This window comes from Lampetra planeri, chromosome 3, assembly GCF_965212315.1.
Source record: "Lampetra planeri chromosome 3, kcLamPlan1.2.h2, whole genome shotgun sequence".
Classification (NCBI taxonomy): domain Eukaryota; kingdom Metazoa; phylum Chordata; class Hyperoartia; order Petromyzontiformes; family Petromyzontidae; genus Lampetra; species Lampetra planeri.
This window is the reverse complement of record NC_136109.1, coordinates 6745491-6764299: the sequence shown is the minus strand read 5'-3', so window position 1 is coordinate 6764299 and position 18809 is coordinate 6745491. Positions and strand designations below refer to the sequence as shown.

General features: G+C 45.3%; 1 protein-coding gene across 1 annotated transcript in view; it reads right to left on the bottom strand.

Moving 5' to 3' along the window:
• LOC144734515 (von Willebrand factor A domain-containing protein 7-like) overlaps positions 1-18809 on the bottom strand; it is a 92043-nt gene that overhangs the window by 60989 nt on the left and 12245 nt on the right. The window contains exons 2-4 of the mRNA XM_078616748.1: positions 16102-16284; positions 7392-7673; positions 5503-5630 (exon numbers count right to left, since the gene is read on the bottom strand). Coding sequence (XP_078472874.1) covers positions 5503-5630; positions 7392-7673; positions 16102-16284 — 593 coding nt within the window. The remainder of the gene's footprint in view (positions 1-5502; positions 5631-7391; positions 7674-16101; positions 16285-18809) is intronic.

Genomic DNA, 18809 nt, shown 5'->3' with positions numbered 1-18809 from the left:
TAGCCAGGAAAGCCTCACTGAGTCTAAAGGTTTTTGTAGGGTCCTGCCAAGTGTTTGCAGTAGGGGGCGATGTTGCTACACCTAATCGGACGATACGAAGGGAGAGTTTGAGGCCTAGTTCTAGGCTTTAGGCCTAGCTGTAGGCTTTAGGCCGCTGTGAGTTAATTTTTAATTTAAATGTTTTAATTATTAATGTAAAAGCTTTACATTTAAATGTTTCTATTTAAAAACATCAGGGAATGTAACATTGTTAAACATTAACTCCCTTTCACACACGCGGGGGTACGATACAAAGGGAGAGTTTGAGGCCTAGTTCTAGGCTTTAGGCCTAGCTGTAGGCTTTAGGCCGCTGTGAGTTAATGTTTAATTTAAATGTTTTTTTTATTCATGTAAAGGCTTTACATTTAAATGTTTCTATTTAAAAACATCAGGAAATGTAACATTGTTAAACATTAACTCCCTTTCACACACGCGGGGGTACGATACGAAGGGAGAGTTTGAGGCCTAGTTCTAGGCTTTAGTCCTAGCTGTAGGCTTTAGGCCGCTGTGAGTTAATTTTTAATTTAAATGTTTTAATTAAAAGCTATCTCAGGGAATTATAAGGGAATGTTACACTTGTTTAGCCAGGAAAGCCTCATTAATTTAAATGTTTTAATTAAAAGCTATCTCAGGGAATTATAAGGGAATGTTACACTTGTTAAGCCAAGAAAGCCTCACTGAGTCTAAAGGTTTTTGTAGGGTCATGCCAAGTGTTTGCAGTAGGGGGCCATGTTGCTACACCTAATCGGACATCGGACGAACGGACGGACGATATAATCTATTGTAGGCTGGTTCACTTCGTTCCTACCAGTATAATTGATTTCAATATAGAACATACTCAGTGGCGTCACTAGGGGGTGCGGGGGCAGTGCGGACCGCACCGGGTGACACCATCAGAGGGGGTGACACCAAAATTTTAACATTTTTTTGCAGTGTTTCAGCAGACATTTATTATATTTATTTAAAAAAAATATCCCTATAGTTATAACAATAAAAACATTTTTCGTAAGCCCAGCTTACATGTACTGTATGAATATACCTACAAGGCTACAGTCAATGGTATGGTGTATAGCAGATTGTATAATAATAAATAGTATAATAGTGTAATGTTTAATATCATGTATAAGGTAATATATAGTATCGTAATTCTTTATTGAATATACAGCAGTGTGGTATACAGTCGGGTTTGTAGAATAATACATAGTGTAATATTACAATGTATAGTCTAAGGTATAGGGTAGTGTATAGTAACGCAGTGCATAATTCAATGTTGGGGTTTGTCTATGGCAGTGTACAGTACGGTGTATAGTCGTGTGATGTAGAAAAAAGTTTAGTTGGAGGCATATTAATATAATGCATAATATTAGAGCTTATATTGGTGCTGTGTATGCGATATTATACAGTGTAGTTTAGATTGGAAGGTATAATATTGTAATGTATAGTAGTCTAGTTTATAGCATAGTTGTAACGCAGCACAGGACAGTGTAGCGCACCGTGGCTGTTTCTCCCGCTCTCCCCCCTCCTCCGTTCCGAGCATAGATGGACTCGTCCGTCTGAACAACGCTAGTCGCTGTCCGTGGTGCTAACGTTAAGAAAAAAACGCTACTTATTTCGACATGGAAGTGTAATGTATAATGACTTATTGTTAGTAGCTCATCTTATTGGAGCGTATATTAAGTATATTGATGTAGTTTATATTTTAGTTTTTTATCGGTTTACTATATGGTAGTCATTATATAGCGTAGTGTATACCCAGTTACTTAATGTTAATAGCTCAGATTATTGGAGAGTATATTGAGTACATTGATTATATTGATGTAGTTTATATTTCGTTCTTTTACATCGGTTTATTGTATGGTAGTAGGGTATTTGCAGTTCTTTAGAAACTTCTTTTTTGTTTTCCACAGAATGCACTAGCTTGATACGCGGTGGTTTGGCTGCTGCATTTCTTTATTATTAAAATTTCCCTTCCTTTATTACTGCTAATCCTACATAATACACTAGCATAATATGACTTTGAGACCCCCCCACCGCTTACACATTCCACAAGGAGTGACTAACCCCATATCTGCATTTGTCATCAACATCCTAAATTCCTCTGTTGATACGTAAACTCCTTTGTCAAGGCACTCTCCTCCTCCCACCCAGCTTAAAATACGCTGCCAAGCTTAGCAGTGTTCATTAGGACGCTGTCTTTCCGACAGCTCTGTTCTTCACCTGAGGACGGCTGCTTGCGTTGTGGCCGAAACGTCGTGAGAATTTTATAATGTTTTATTTTTATTATTTTATTATTTCCCTTCTATGTGAATTTACCGAAAGAACCAAGAATATGAATCCCTGCAGTTACGAAAGCTTTAAATAGAAGTAGAGCTTAATTTTCACATTCAGCTTATGGGGTGAGCGGGAGAGGTGTTTTTGCAAAGGTTACATTCCCGATTCGGGTATAAGAAAGTATGATTGATCTAATTTGCATATAAAGATTGTTACTATAAAGATTGTTTTTTGATGTATTCATTATTTATTATATAAGTCCATATTGCCTCGTTTATGTAGTATTATCAGGGTCTGTAGGAGGCGCTACAGTAGTTTGATGTTAAATATTAAAATGTTTCTTGTTAAACGTTTGTTAAATAATATGTATGTTAAATGTTATTATATATGATAAGCGGCTATTATCATAATGGAGATTTGGGCTGACTTCTGGACCGAGGAATTCAGATGCAGTGATGTGACAGAGGGTGTCCCTAATAATTTTTGCAGATACGCAATTGCCCTTCTGAAAAGGAGTTTTGAAATAAAGTGTTGCCGTTTCGTAAACCCTGGTACTCAGCTATTGTTGAGTCGCCCACTTCTCCGGAGGACAAAAAACAACACAGTCTACTTATCATCTCCAAACTTTATTATTAGTGTTATTGTTGTCTATTTAGTCGACCTGTCCCACTTGCAAGGATTCATGATGGGAGGAGAGGGGACAGAGCAAACTGGCTACAACATGTAGAGGTCGTCCATGCAAGAGATGGATTGACGGTATAACGGGAGGGTTTGCTTAAAGGAGGGCTTAATATAGATAAACGTACGCCTACAGCATACCTGTCAACCCCTTATCCCTGCCTACCTTATTACAGACCAATTCAGACCTTATTGGTCACCCCGTGCCCTTATGAATCTCAACGTTCATCCTACAAAGTCCCATCATAAGGGAGAAATGCAAACACATGGGCAAAAATATATATTTTGCCCGTTTTAAAACGGCTGTATGCCGTATGGACCTGAAAACTCAATTTCACTGGACAAGAATATGGGTAAATCATATGATTGACAGGCATACTACAGAAAGCGACTGCCATAACCAGATTAAAGGAGGAGGAGAAGAAGTAATTTTTCCAGCCTCATTGTCAGCTGCCATGTGACTACTGGCAGACGTGCAGAGAAATGCGAGATATTACAAATTAAAGAGATGCCTTTTAACAGAGGTACAACTCGGGGATAAAAGCAGAAACTTTAGTGGTAACGGCATTGTGCAATACAATGTTTTATTAGTTAATCGCCCTCCGTTTAGTCTCTCCATAAAAAAATAGTTGTAAGTATATCTGCAAATTGGCCATCCAGACTAATGTTAAGAAGCACCAGAATTCTAGATCGATTTAAACAATTATGGGTCTTGTCAGCAAAGTCTGGCTTAACAGATACTGCTGGGTTGTTAAATAATGCTATTGGCAAGAACACTGTAAATGTACGACATCCTTTAAAGCCTCCAAGATTGAAACGATTGTTTAAAGAAAAAAATATGTATCTATGTTGGAACTTTAACAAGTAAAACAACTATTTAGATAATAAAAGTAATACAATGTCCTTATTAACTATTTCTCAAGTTTCCATTGTAAACATTTGAATCGCCCCCCCCCTGTTGATAGTCATTTAGGTGGCAATGAAATATTGCAGTGCTTAGTTGTGGGTAGTTTGTAATGCTGGACTTAAATAGGCCGATGTGCATATCTTAATTAATGTAAACTTAAAGAAACAATCCACAATAGTGAAACTGTTGCTATGCAACCCAAACTATGGACTGTATAGTAAACCACTGTAGTCTGCGCTCCTTCAGTGGAGTAATAGCCAAACTACACAAACTCTCTCCTTAAGCTCTCTCTCGGCTAGCAGACCTCAATAGTAGCTTTTAATACCTGAATATTTGCCATGCACAACAGTAGAATATAATGTTGCACTGCAATGCAGAAATATAAGTCAATGGGTATCATCTTGATCCTGACAAAAAGGTCCCTTATAGATGTAGTGGCATCGAATAGTAATGTAGCAGCACAGCGCTGGCTGCTGACAGGGAAGGGGATCTGCGGCTTACGGCAGCCCTGACATCAGCAGGCCAGGTTATACACCAGAGGGGGATCTAGGGGAAAAGTCACAGAAGGGGCACACCAATAACCCGCTGGTAGGTTCTAAAAAGGGGGCGTGGCCGGGGGCGGAGCCAGGCCACACTGACATTAAAGAAGGGCCCCTGTAGGGGACCTCGAGTCTGTTGATTGTAAGTGAGATCCCCGTCTTGCTGGTCAAGTCCATCGTCGTCGTCGTCACCATTATTCTTTTAGTCGCTGCAGTCGTCGTCGCTTGATATTGCGCTGCTATATGGTTGTTGGCTGTATTGGTCAGTGCCATCGGTGTTAGACGGCTAGTGTTGTGTATAGGCTAGGATGTGTGTATCCTAGACGACTGTAGGGTGTGTGAAGGGAGATTGTGAGTATAAATAAAATAATTGCCTCCAAGAATGACTGCCTCCGAGTTGAACCACTACACATATTTATAACTGCTCAACCTGAACTATTAATGTCACGTAGGTAGAAAATAATAGATCATGACGTTTCAATCGCAACACAAGCGACCGTCATCAGGTGAGACAATCACAGCAGGGAAACTGCTGAAACAGCAGTTTCCCTGGTCGTATGTGGAATCATATTCTACACCTGATCTACAATCATGAAGCAATTGTTTAATTAATTGTGTGTACGAGGTACCCTCCTCAAACCAGCTGTCAGCCAGCAGTGGCTGTCAAACAGGGCTGCGATTGGAAAGGGGCGCGTTATTTGACGATTGTCTCACCTGATGACGGTCGCTTATGTTGCGATGGAAACGTCGTGATCTATTATTTTCTACCTACTTGACTTTACCGAAAAAATCAAAGAGTATGGATTTCTGCAGTCACGAAAGCTTCAAATCCAGACTGAGCTATTAAAGTTTTTATTTTTGCAATGTCCTTTTTCTGTTCGCCTTTTGGCGTTCTTTTGTCTAACTGGTGAGATAAGGCCATAAAGGAGGCTGTCTTTGTTGGAGGCCAATCAGTTTCCAAGGTAATGTATATGGAAAAATAATTGCAGTAGTAAATAGGACAGTTGGCTACATACGGTGTGAAAGACGTGCAACAATCACATACATAGTTTGTAAATTTAAAATCACTGAAAAAGTAAATTATCTACTTTAGTGACATGCATATTACCAGCAACCTCCGCAGCTGTAAAATCAAAGATGTCATTTTTTGGCTCTGTATTTCCCATTTCGATCCAGTTTGAATGACTGTAGAAGTCCTAAAAGAGACAATACAGTACTGTAGTTAATAACATTTATGTGCTAGGAAGGACCACTGCCCCAAACCTCGTTTGCTCATTTTTTCCTTTCAAAGGCAGTGTTGTTGATAGTGTGTGATCTGATAAAGGTGGCTGGATGTATTAATAGCAGCCACATGTCTCCACACTATGACTCTACTTTTGTATTATAACCTGGGCACTTTCTTGTAAAATTGTCAAAAAATGTATTATGGCAGTAAGCAAAACACTTTTCTTAGAAACTGGAACATATACACTATACTTCACAATACATTTTTATTGACAAATATGTAAAGTAATTTTTCACAATAGTTAATGTGGATTGAAAAACATTTTTTCCTGAAAAGAGAATTGGGTTATTCGTTATTACTATCACAGTGCATTCAGGTTGTGATGTATTTACACGCATTGCTCAAATGTGGAATCATATTCTACACCTAATCTACAATCATGAAGCAATTGTTCAATTTATTGTGTGTATGAGGTACCCTCCTCAAAATATCTGTCAGCCGGCAGTGGCTGTCAAACGGGGCTGCGGTTGGAGAGGGCCGCGTTATTTGCCGAAGCTGAGCGCTCACCGGATTAGCCAAATGGAAGCAGGAGGCGTGAGATGAAGAGAGGAGCGAAAGGGAGGAGGATTTCTGGGGGAGTGGTTGGGCTAGATCTTTCAGAAAAGTTCTACACAGGTTTCCCTCGGTTCATGCGGTTTCGGTCCATGCAATTTTTTGTATATATGGCGACCCTATTTCCTCCAAATATTTGCAATATGCGCTACTTGGCAGGCAGCTGTCTCATGCGGTTTAGCTGTGCGCACACTTTTGTTGGAACGCATCTACCATATGAAGCTAGGGAAACCTGTATAAGGAGAAGGCAGATAAGGGTGCAAGGCTATTGGATGGGAACAGTTGTACGATGGTTTCAGCCATGGATAAATAAAGTTGGCTCTACCATGGTGCACTGATTGCCTAATCCGGAGGAATTGCAATCCAGAAGTCACCAGTGCAATTCGCCATAGCAATTCGCCATAGCATTGGGCAAGTTTATGTAAATACGATATACTGGCGTAATGACCGAGATAACAGACCGCTTATCTGACACAAGTATACAGCCAGACAAACAGGAAGCAGGCCAAGGCCTCCCATTGGTGCAGAGAGGCATCCACAATGATTGGTTGGGAGGCAAGATTGAAAGTGACTGGAGGAAATATTTGAAAGGCAGGAAGCAAGGATGGACTGTAGAGGATGGTTGAGAATCGTCGTTGGGGAAGGCTCAGGATTAGCCGAAGGGAGTGGCGTGAGAAAAGCTTCCAGAGAGGGGGCTTGGGAGGTATAAATCAGAGGGGATGTTCGAGAGGGAACGGAGCTCAAGCCTCAAGAACCAGCCCTGGGCATCAGTGCTGTGTCTGAATATTGGCTCTTAAAAAGTCAGAACGTGTGTTAACCTGACTACACCTGGATACACCATTGTCCATCGCAGGTCGCATGTGGGGGCATTAAGTGGGGAAACTCTCACCACCTCTTCCCAGATATTTGGCCCAGTGTGGAAGATTCGGCTAAAATACCCAAAAAGGACTCGGGAGTTCCCTGTAGTTGCAGGCATTCTGTCAGCATTGGCCTTCTCCATAAATTGCAGGGCTGCACCTTCATATGCATACAATCTGACATAATACGTAACTGTAACTCATACTGCAATTGTTTTGATGGGGTGTTTAGCCAACCCCAGTTCAACTGCATGAGCATGTACCTGCAAGGTGTGGAGTAGTATTCCGGTCAGTTTTCGTGCCGTGCTGTAATCGTAACTCGTCACTTCCTTTTTTTGAAGCAATCGAATTAAACCATTTCGTTGTGAGACTAGTTTCTGCTGAGACGCTACGAACATCTCTGCATCAAAATGGTATCTTGGGTCGTCTTTGGTGCTTTTTTCCGAGTCCGTGTTTGCATTCGTTGTTAGGATCTCATCCTTTGCATGATTGTAGCTCGGAGTGCTTTTGTAGTTCACTTTGTACCCGGTTGTTGATTCTTTCACCTGCAATAAAATATATATTTAAATTAACAGAAGACAATAACTGAAAAAAGCAACTTACAGTTAAACGTTGGATTATCCGTTTGGAAGATTAACCTGAAATACGGATAAATTATACTATCTGGTTCTTTCGGTAAAGTCACGTAGATAGAAAAAATAATAGAAGAAAACACGACGTTTCGGTCGCAACACAAGCGTCCGTGTTCAGGTGAGAAAAATTATTTGCTGTTGTGGCTTTATATAGGCACGGGAGGGGAGAGGGAAGGGGGGGAGTTTGGCTGTTGGAGTTCACAGGGCAGTGGGGGGAGGGTTTGTGGCATGCAAGGACGGGAGGGGGCTAGCACCGGGGGGAGAGGGGGGAGGGTTTGTGGCGTGCCTGGATGGGTGGGGCTAGAGAAATTAGCAAGTAAATGGACTTGTAGTACAATTAGTAATTGGACGACGACAACCGGGTGGGCGAGTGAGGACGATGACAACTGGGTGGGTGAGTGAAAATCATAGCAGTTAAAACTTCACGTGGTTTATCACATCCTTCCAATGATTGCTCAATCTGAATCCATCTTCTCAATTAAAGTTAAGTCTGTGTTTGTATATCTGGATGGCTTCATGAACAAATTTCTGAAGGTGGCCCGAGGGTTTGCAGATCACCTTGGTCTCGGAGAAAACAATGTCATATGTGCCCACAGCGTTGAAACAATGATCCGCCACCGCCGAGGACTTGGTTCTGCAGTGTTTCAAATCCGCTTTGTGTTCGCGAACCTAGTCTGAGATACGTCGCTTCGTTTTACCAATGTAACTGCTGCAGCAGACACAACTCAGCTTATAGACACCAGGACATCGCATGTCTGGAATCGCATCCTTCACCGATAGGATCAAATCACGGATTTTGTGTACTGTATTGAACTGAACTTGGATGTTGAGTTTGTTTAAGATTTTGGCAAGCCTTTTGGTGACCCCCTACTATGTATGGTAAGGTGATGGTTTTGATTGGATCATCAGATGGTTCTCTACCCGTGGTTGGGGATGCAGCTTTGCGGATTGTGCGGTCAGAATATCCAATCCTCCTGAGAGCCTGGCATACGTGTTCAAGCGCACCTGCTAGGTGGTGCTGGTCGGAGATGCAACGGGCCCTATGGTGTAGTGTTTTAAGGAGGGAATTCTTCTGGGCTGGATGGTGGTGGGAGTCAGGCTTTAGATAGGAATCCGTGTGGGTGGCTTTCCTATAGAGAGAGTGTCCCAACGAGCCATCAGGTCTCTTCTTGATCAAAACATCCAGGAATGGTAGCTTGCCATCATTTTCCACTTCCATTGTGAATTTGATAGATGATGGATAAAATAAATTCTGCCTGATAATGCTGGTAAGGAACTTTCTCCAAGAGACAAGTTTCGAGTGTAATCATGTGTAGTGACATCGCGGATGTCACTGTGTGGTGCAGGCCCTAGAGAGGTACGGCATGTGATGTACTTACATCGCAGACATCACGTATGTAGCGACATTGTGGATGTCACTGGGTAATGCCGGCTCTAGTGGGGCATGGCGTGCAATGTATTCCCAAGCCGACACCACGAACATGACGACCAGCGACGGCGGAAGACATCTCCTCGTTCCGGGAGCAGCTCCATCATGTGCTAGAGCTGCGACCTGCCTGGGCATGTCTCGTTGGGCTGCCGTGTACCATGACGACGCCTCCCCAGAAAACAGCCGTCATCCGCTCGACCGTCCTTCGCTCCACTATACCCGAAGGTGAGTCGCGACACATTCCACACTCGGCCCCTGAATCCACCTCACCCGTCTAGTGCGTTCGGGTTTCGTTCCGGTCGCGCGTCGGTGCAGGAGGATTTTTATTTGGGCCAACCGGCCCCTCCGACCGGGTCAGTGGTATGAGTTGGCCCATCGATTGGTGGCCATGACCACAGGCTCATCTGCTGTTATTTGACTGATAGAAGGGGTAGAAATTAGGATGCTCGCTGACACCAGTGTGTCAGCGACCATCATTTCAGAGTTGATTTATAATATCTTGCCCCATAAATGTCGTTCCTTGTGCCCTGTCGAAGCTCCGTGCTTCGCCGCAAATGGTGGCTCATTGGGCATTATTGGGAGAATAACAGCGGAGGTGTGCATTGCGGATGTTAAATTGACGGGACAGGTTCTTGTTTCAACGTCCCTTGTCATTCCTTGCTTGCTTGGGACTGATTTTCTGGGAACGATGCCCCTGAATTTTTTGATCGACCAAGGGTGCCTGGAATTACCATCCGGCCGTCGAATGGCAGTCTTGCCTTCTCACACTCGCTTATGCACAGCTAACGCTACCGTGCAAGCATTTGCGTGTAGGACAGGTAAGATTCCCCCCGTCGTACAAATGTTGGTCCCCCTGCGATTGCGAAAGCCGCTAGACCAGGGGGTGATGGCGGGAGGAATCCTCTTGGGACCTTTTAATAAAGCCAGTCGTGAATTGACGTTAGTAGGGGCCCAGCCGTTGGTATCCAACGATTAGGAACCCTTCATTCAGGTTCTTAACGCAGGGTTAGACACGTCGGTCATCCAGGAAGGTACCGTGCTAGCTCATGCGTCGCCAGCGCTTCATGAAGGAAGCATCGTTGGCAATGTGAGTGCCCCGTCGAATACGCGGCTGCACCAGAATCCTGATGAGGGGTGGATGGATAAGCTTTGTTCTGAGAATGCGGAATTGTCTGATGTCCAGAGGGGGAAGCTGCGGGCGCTTTTGCGAAAATTTTCGGATGTTTTTAGCAAAGGGAAATTTGATATCGGCCGCACTACACTTTTGAATCATCACATTGATACGAGGGACACCGCTCCCATTTAGCAGAATCCCTACCAGCTAAGCCCTACGGAAAAATAACAAATTCGGCTGGTGGTTGACAAAATGTTAGCTGCGGACATTATTTCACCATCCACCAGCCCATGGGGAGCCCCAATTGTACTTGTTAAAAATCACGATGGTAGCTTGCACTTTTGTGTTGACTTCCGTAAGCTTAATAAGGTCTCTGTCGCTGATGCGTACACTCTACCTCGAATAGATGACTCACTGGATGCTCTAGCATGAGCACGTTTCTTTTCCACTCTTGATCTCCTATCCGTATTCTGGCAGTTGCCGCGAGATGAAACCTCTAAGCCTAAAACAGCCTTTCGTTCACCATTCTTCATTCTGCGTTGGACACGTTCCAGAAATTAATGGAACTGGTTCTGGCTGGTCTTCAGTGGGACTCGTGCTTGATATATCTGGACGATGTTATCATTTTTAGCCATACGTTTGACGAACACCATGAAATGCCTACACGCTGTCTTTCTCAAAATGCGTGCGGCCAACCTGAAATTTAAACCATAGAAATGTCACTTCCTCCATAAATCGATTCAGTATCTTGGCCACATAGTAAGTGAATCGGGTATTGCGACTGACCCAGACAAAACCGCGTTTGTTCAAACTTGGCCAATCCCTACGTCGGTGGGGGAGATGCACAGTTTCATAGGATTCGCGTCCTATTACCACCGTTTTGTCGCGGGGTTCGCTATCATCGCTAAACCTCTGCACGCCTTGACGGCAAAGGGTCATGAATTCCATTGGGGGGAGGAGGAGGCCGCATTTGTTGTGCTCCGGGATGGCTTGGTGAACGCCCCTCCCCTCCGCTACCCCGACTTTTCCCTGCCTTGATACCGGAATTGGAGCTGTTCTGTCCCAAGTTGTCAATGGCGTCGAGAGCGTTGTCGCATACGGAAGCAGAGTGCTGTCTCCGGGGTCACACGCCGGGAACTGTTAGCTATTGTGGTTTTTGTGCAACAGTATCGCCCCTACTGTATTTGTATGGTTGACAGTTTGAGGTGCGCTCTGACCACGCTGCGCTATAGTGCGCGCTGCATGTTGATCAGCCGTCTGGCCAATTTTCGCGCTGGCTGGAGGTCCTCCAGGACTACTCCATTAAGGTTACCTATCGCAAAGGCTCCCGTCACACGAACGCTGACGCCCTGTCGCGATTACCAAATGAGTGTTGGGTGCGCGTACTTTTCAGGCTCTGGGCGCTGTAAGCCGCCCAACGAGCCCTCGCCCCTTCCCCTTGCGGCGTCGGCTGAGGTAACATCTGAGGTGGCCGAGGGTCCGGTGGCGCATGACGACTTCATTGGGATAGACCACGAAGAATGGGGGCGCTTCCAGGTTGAGAACGCTTCCCTGCTTAAATTGCGACGCCATGTCAGAGAGACTGATGGGGGCGAGGATTGATGGGGTGTCGCCTCTGTCATTCTTAAAGGTGGATTACTCATGCATTGGGACGGAGGGTTGTGGCGTTATAACATTGTTGTGCCCACTGTCCTGCAGGGTAAGGTCATTTGGGCGGTACACGAGCGCCTGTTGCACTTGGTGTGCATAAGATGCTGGCCACACTTAAGTTGGACATCTTCTGGCCTGGTATGGCTAAGGATGTCGCTAATTTGTTGAAAGGGTGTGTGCAGTGTGCACAGTGGAAGCCGCCGGCAAAACCCTTTTGTCCACTCATTGCAATCGATTCAGGTTTCCCACGTAAATGAACTAGTTGCTCTGGACATCCTTGGTCCATTTCCCACTACCCCTCGTGGGAATAAATACTTGCTAGTGGGAGTCGAGTATTTTTCACAATGGCCTGTGGCCTGGCTGCTTCCCAACCAGTCAGCAGCGACGATCACTGAGGCATGGCTATGTAATGGACAAGGGTGCTCCCGAACGTCTTCTGACCGATCAGGGCAAATATTTTTTTCAAAATTGTTGCGAGAGGTGTGCGATTTGTTTGGAACAAAGAAAGTATGCACGTCACCGTACCACCGGTAGATGGATGGCATGGTTGAGCGGCTGCACAGGACTCTGACCTCCATGTTGAGCCATCAGGTCAGCGAGTCCCAACTTTACTGGGATTTACATATTCCCAGAGTCCTATCTGCATATAGGATGGCCACTCACGCATCCACTGGCTACTCATAATTTTTATCTAAAATTTCTGACTCCGTGTGCTTCACCTTTCAAAAGTTTTCCGAAGCGCGGGAAGCTTCCATGGTAAATTCTGATTCGCGCCAATTGGCTAATGAGCAGCTGAGGGGTTTCCGTGCTTCTGCACATGAGTGGCCGCTTAGGGACAGAGCTTGGTTGCACTGTCCACAGGTACCGGTGGGTACGTCGCACAAATTGTTCAAACCCTGGAGAGGGCCGGTTGATGTGATTCGGGTCGTTCGACCATAGTGTGTTCAGATCCGCTTGGGGTGGCGGAGTTGGTTTGTACATCCCTCACGCCTCAAGCCTTTCATTGCTCCATGTGGGTTCGTTCCATCTCCACACCGCAGGGGCCGAGTGTCAGATGTGTCCGGCGAGCTGGGGTGTGTGCCCACTGAGGTTGGTCCTCAGTGGAGTTGTGCGATCCCGTCCTCAGGTGCCGCGCGCCCGACGTCCCCCGAGCCACTGCCTGCATCATCTCTACTGGATTCGGGAGAGTAGAACCCGTTGACCCGGCCTACTGCTCTTTGTGGGGAGCCAGGTTCAACAGGACATTGGCATATTTCGCCCGGAACCTCCAGGACTCGATCAAAAACTCTTCGGGTTTCATGATCCCCATGCACACACACTCCCACACTGGCAGTTGATTGTCGCACTCAGTAGGCCATATCAGCTATTGGCTGAACCTAGCCTTTATTGTGCTTCCGGGTGTTGAACACGGTGAGGGTTGGAGATGTTGGTGATGGAGGGGATTCCGAGTGTTCGCGGTTTTCTGCATTTTGTTTCTATCGTGTTCTTGTTCTGTACTTAGACCCTTTGCCCCATTGTTAATGTACATTTGTAAGTGGTGTATATATTGTATAGGTGGGCTTGGGTATTTAATTGGTAATTGTTATTGTTGAGGCACACATAGCGTTAGTCACTTTTACTCACTTTTTATCACCTTATTCACTTGGTTCATTTTAAGGAGGAGTTAATAACCGGGACGGCTGAATGCTACGAAGGGGGTGGGGGGGGGTGAGGTAGTGACATCGCGGATGTCACTGTGTGGTGCCGGCCCTAGAGAGGCACGGCATGCGATGTACTTACATCGCGGACATCACGTATGTAGCGACATCGTGGATGTCACTGGGTAATGCCGGCTCTAGCGGGGTACGGCGTGCGATGCATTGCCATCGCGGACACCCCGTACGTGAGGGTGTAGTACCAACCCTAGAGGGGCTCGGTGAGCGCTGACTCACCATGCTCGGCATGCAGTGCTGTCCCCTATAGCAGGGGGTGTAAGGGTGCCGGCCATGAATGGGGTTACTGTAGGCCATGGCACTCTGGTTGACCCTGGAAGGCACGTGACGGATAAAGTCTACACAGGGGCCCCAAGTGGGGGCTAGGGGTGTTCACGTGTCAGGGCGAAATGCTGCGAGAGGGTTCGAGGAGGTGGTCGTGGCCAAGGGTGAAGCCAGCCACGACCAGTGAAGATATAAACCGGGTCCCCAGAGGGACCGGGGTTCAGCGTTGCTGTTGTTATCTTGAAGATCTACGTTCTACGTTCTACGTCCGAGAAGAGTCACAAACACGTGGACCTGGACCCAGGCTGGGGTCTTGTCCATTGTAGCTACTCCCAATGTAATTAGAGTAGTTAGCCTGGTGGTCAACTACCATAGATTATTATCTGGTGAAGGGGCAGTTACCTCTTTTGTGTTGGTATCAATAAATGTGTTGCCTCTAAAGAGAACATCTGCAACTGAGTTGAATCCACTACACATGTATTCCTATGATGGATACATTTGAAACCAATTTGAAGAACAGATCAGTTATATATATAATGGCAGTTTTGCACAAATTTTTTTTATCGATTTAGATGCCTCGGAAAACTGCTGTGTGAAAGTGTAAAGCTTCTGATGAAAGACTATCATGACGATGTTGATGTTAACCTCGTTGGAGAAATGAAGCACCTCCATCAATCAAAATGATTCAGATGAATATGTATGCAACCAGGATCTGTATCAAGTCAACATCCAAGATAGGATTCAGTTGGCTCTCCCGAATATAGAAGAAATATTCGGCTCTTTGAGTCTAACGGTAACAAACTGCTCCGGAGAAAGGTAATTTTCGCGGTTGAATTTTTTTTTTAACTGCGAACAAAAAAATCTGTCTGCACTTTGCATGATGTGCTTAGAAATAAACTTCGTAGCTTATCATTTGAGGACATCAATGACTTTTCTGTCCAAAAATCACGAAAATATTTTTTTTATTTAACGTTATGTATAAACAGGTTGCATTGCTGCCTCCATTTAGTAAGTGCTGATCTCTGTAAGAGCACTTGTGTAGTTGTAGATAAAAGTTATCATATAAGCTAATTGAAAGTATTTTGGTAATACAAATAGGCTTTTTGCAATATATATGTTTTAGTTAGATTATTCGTTGCATATTCGTCAATGTATATGTAATATGAGGATATATCCGGCTCACTGACGTATCACAACTCGTCATGGTGATTGCCTCTGCCGGTCCTGGTTTACAGCCAATGGGGGGAAGCCTGGGGGCATGGACCTGACGTGACGGAAAGTTGACAGCTATAAGGATTGGTTCTGCTGGCTTTGGCCACAGCCAATGGGGAGATGAGTCTGGGGCGTGGTCCCGGGTGATGACGAGGGAGCCTGGAAGATTCCATGCAGGCTAACGAGGATTGGCGGAAACGTACCACGTGACCCGGGTATTAAATAGGGGTGGAGACGAACGACACGTGGTCAGAACGGGAACGAACAGAGGGGGGAGGCCACGCGGGAGCGGGGCTCCGAGTTGCCATGTGGCAGTGCGTCTCTCTATATCTGTCCCTCTCATGCTGCCTATCAGCAGCGTGAAGTAAACTGTAAGATAAGTTCAATAAAAGACGAATTCCAGAAGTCGCCTCAACGAGCTTTATTACATATATATGCAAAAATTAAGCTGTAATATTTATATTTAGATAACAGGTATTTAGAGTATTTGGCTGATATAAATGTCCATTTGATAAGCCACTAAATTGAGCTATTATTTGTGGCCAGGTCGCTTCTGAAAAAGAGCTATATAGCTAAGTGGGCCTTACCTGGTAAAATAAAAATAATATAGTATTTTCATCCACCTTTCTATTAGAATGATACACTTTTTGGTAATGCTATGGGGCTTCTTAAGCTTGACACAGCTGAGGGTCCCGGCATGTCATAATCCAGCCTTGAATGGAATAAAACCTTGGAGGAAACTCATGCAAAACAGGTAGATAACATACAAACTCCACACAAAAAGGCGCCCGAGTCGGCAAATCAAACCCTGAACCCCTTACTGTGATAGTGCGAGTATTACCACTGCATCACCCTGTGACTGAATAGCCTGGACCCGCCCCGTTTTCCTGGCAGGTGAAGCGATGGGCATAAGGCCGAATTTTAACAACGCATGCAAATCAAATATTATTCATCTATTACCTTCACCATTTCTTCAACCACCACCTCAATAGCTGCAGCGGTTATTTGCACGTGGCTGATGGTGTGTTCTTTTGTGAAAAATGATGCCAAGGAGGCCATCCATTTTTTTGGGAAGAATCCGTGGGCGTGTCCGGCCAACAAGGAGAAAGCCAGCAGCAGCCCCACCACTCCCTTCGCTCGCATCTATACACAGAGACACAGAATGTTAAACGTGAGGAGTTCAAATCATAATTGTATTATACGTATGTTCAATGTATGTGTAGTAGGTATGAACGGGAGGAGACTTTCCTTGAGGGAACACGTTTATTATAACAATAATAAACTACCATTGGTACCTCATTTGCCAGTGAAAAAAAACAAAACATATGATAATTGTTTTTTTACCCTTTTATCTGGCAACAAAACTGACACCTTTTTCGATTTAAAGCTTTCGTGACTGCAGGGATTCATCTTCTTGGTTCTTTCGGTAAAGTCACGTAGAAGGGAAGTAATAAAATAATAAAAATAAAACATAATAAAACAATTCTCACGACGTTTCGGCCACAACGCAAGCAGCCGTCCTCAGGCGAAGAATGAAACACCACCAAGTTTGGAGCGTATATTTAAGCTGGGTTAGAGGGGGGGAGGTGGGAAGAAGAGCGCCTAAACAAAATAATTTGCATATCAAGAGGAATTCAGCATATGGAAAATGCGTAGGAGGTGGGCGGGGGGGGGGTTCCAAATCAATACTATGCCCGTGCATTATGCAGGATTAGCAGCTTCAAAGGGGGGGGGGGGAGGGGGTAGCATTAACAATTCCTTTCCTTTGTTAATGCTACCCCCCTCCCCCCCCCCCTTTGATGCTGCTAATCCTGCATAATGCACGGGCATAGTATTGATTTGGAACCCCCCCCGCCCACCTCCTACGCATTTTCCATATGCTGAATTCCTCTTGATATGCAAATTATTTTGTTTAGGCGCTCTTCTTCCCACCTCCCCCCCTCTAACCCAGCTTAAATATACGCTCCAAACTTGGTGGTGTTTCATTCTTCGCCTGAGGACGGCTGCTTGCGTTGTGGCCGAAACGTCGTGAGAATTGTTTTATTATGTTTTATTTTTATTATTTTATTACTTCCCTTCTACGTGACTTTACCGAAATAACCAAGAAGATGACACCTTTTTTACGAGGAGTCATGTTTGCATAGACCACAATACCTGCAGTCAAAATGCAAACAAAAAACTTAACTCTGATAATGAATGCACTGTCCTTGAAGTTGATTGGTCCACACCCGAGACAGCTTTTCTTAGACTAGGCTCTAAGGAACGCTGTCTCGGGTGTGGACCAATCGACTTCAAGGACAGTGCATTCATTATCAGAGTTAAGTTTTTTGTTTGTCTTTTGACTGCAGGTATTGTGGTCTATGCAAACATGACTCCTCGTAAAAAGGTGTCAGTTTTGTTGCCAGATAAAAGGGTAAAAAACCAATTATCAATAATAAACTATGTAATACAAAGGGGTAACGGCCACTTACACCCGATAATCTAAGGAGGTAGCCCCTCCGGACTAATATGCCTCTCACTGGCTACATTCAACTCTTCCACCGGTTTAAGCTCGAGCTGTCCCTAGCCAGGGGTTCGGTTCTGCCATTGGACTCTTCTCTTCAAGTCTTCACTGGTTAGCTTGAGCCGACCCTAGCCAGGGGTTCGTCTCTGCCCTTTTGGCTCTTCTCTTCAGGAGGCTTCTTCAACTTCAGGCGAACGACGACTGCCGGGACCGTTCAGAGGTCCGACTTTTATACTGAGCTGTGGCTAACTTCTCCCCAGTCACACTTTTCCTCTCGAACCTTCCAACAGGCCCTGGGGTGATGTCATACCCCAGCCCCCTCTTGGGGTCTGGAATCTGCACCACTAGCATTGCCATTCCGTAGGGGTTTCCGTTGGGCCCCGTGGGCCATCGTCCCTTAACACTGGGGCTCAGCCCCTCCTCTGCCCCCTATTGGCACATGGCCAGTACTACCAGCTGAATGTATTGGAGGTGGCGCATCATGCCCAACAATACCCCTACATCACCCCCCCCTCCCCCCTTCGTAACACCCAGCCATCCCGGCTGCTAACTATCCCCTTAATAAACATTTTTATAGCAACAAAGTGAAAACGCGTGTGCCTCCTCAATAACAACAAGAAAAACAAAGAACCCAACATAAATACCCCAGCCCACCTGTACAAATGTGATAAGGGTACCATCTCCTGTATTATTGTGGGGCGTACATTGTTTTATACAGTTACGGTAGGGATTATATCTGGAGTAAAGGTGATGGGGAAGATCCACCAGAGAAGCCTCTGGAACGTTCCCGAAGGTTCCAGAAGGGGTGTGGCCAGAGGCGGGGCTCAGTCGCCAGGGAGCGAATATAAGCCAGGGGCGCAGCAAGGTCGGGGTCGGTGTGTGAAGATCAATAGGAGTTCCCCGTCGCTGCTGCCCCGCCATCTCCACCTGCCACGTGGCGGCTCGACCTCCAGCCGCTTAGCTGCTCCTTAGCGCCGTCAGCCAGAGGCGTGTTGGTGAGCGGGTGAGCACCACGTAGCGCGGGGCAGCGCAGCCACCCGAGCGGTTCAACATCCGCAAACAGTGAGAGAGAACCGAAGCTGTACCGAAAGATTTATTAATAAATAACTTGAAGTTCTTACCGTGTCAGAGCCACTTATTACACAAATATACACTAATAGCAGTA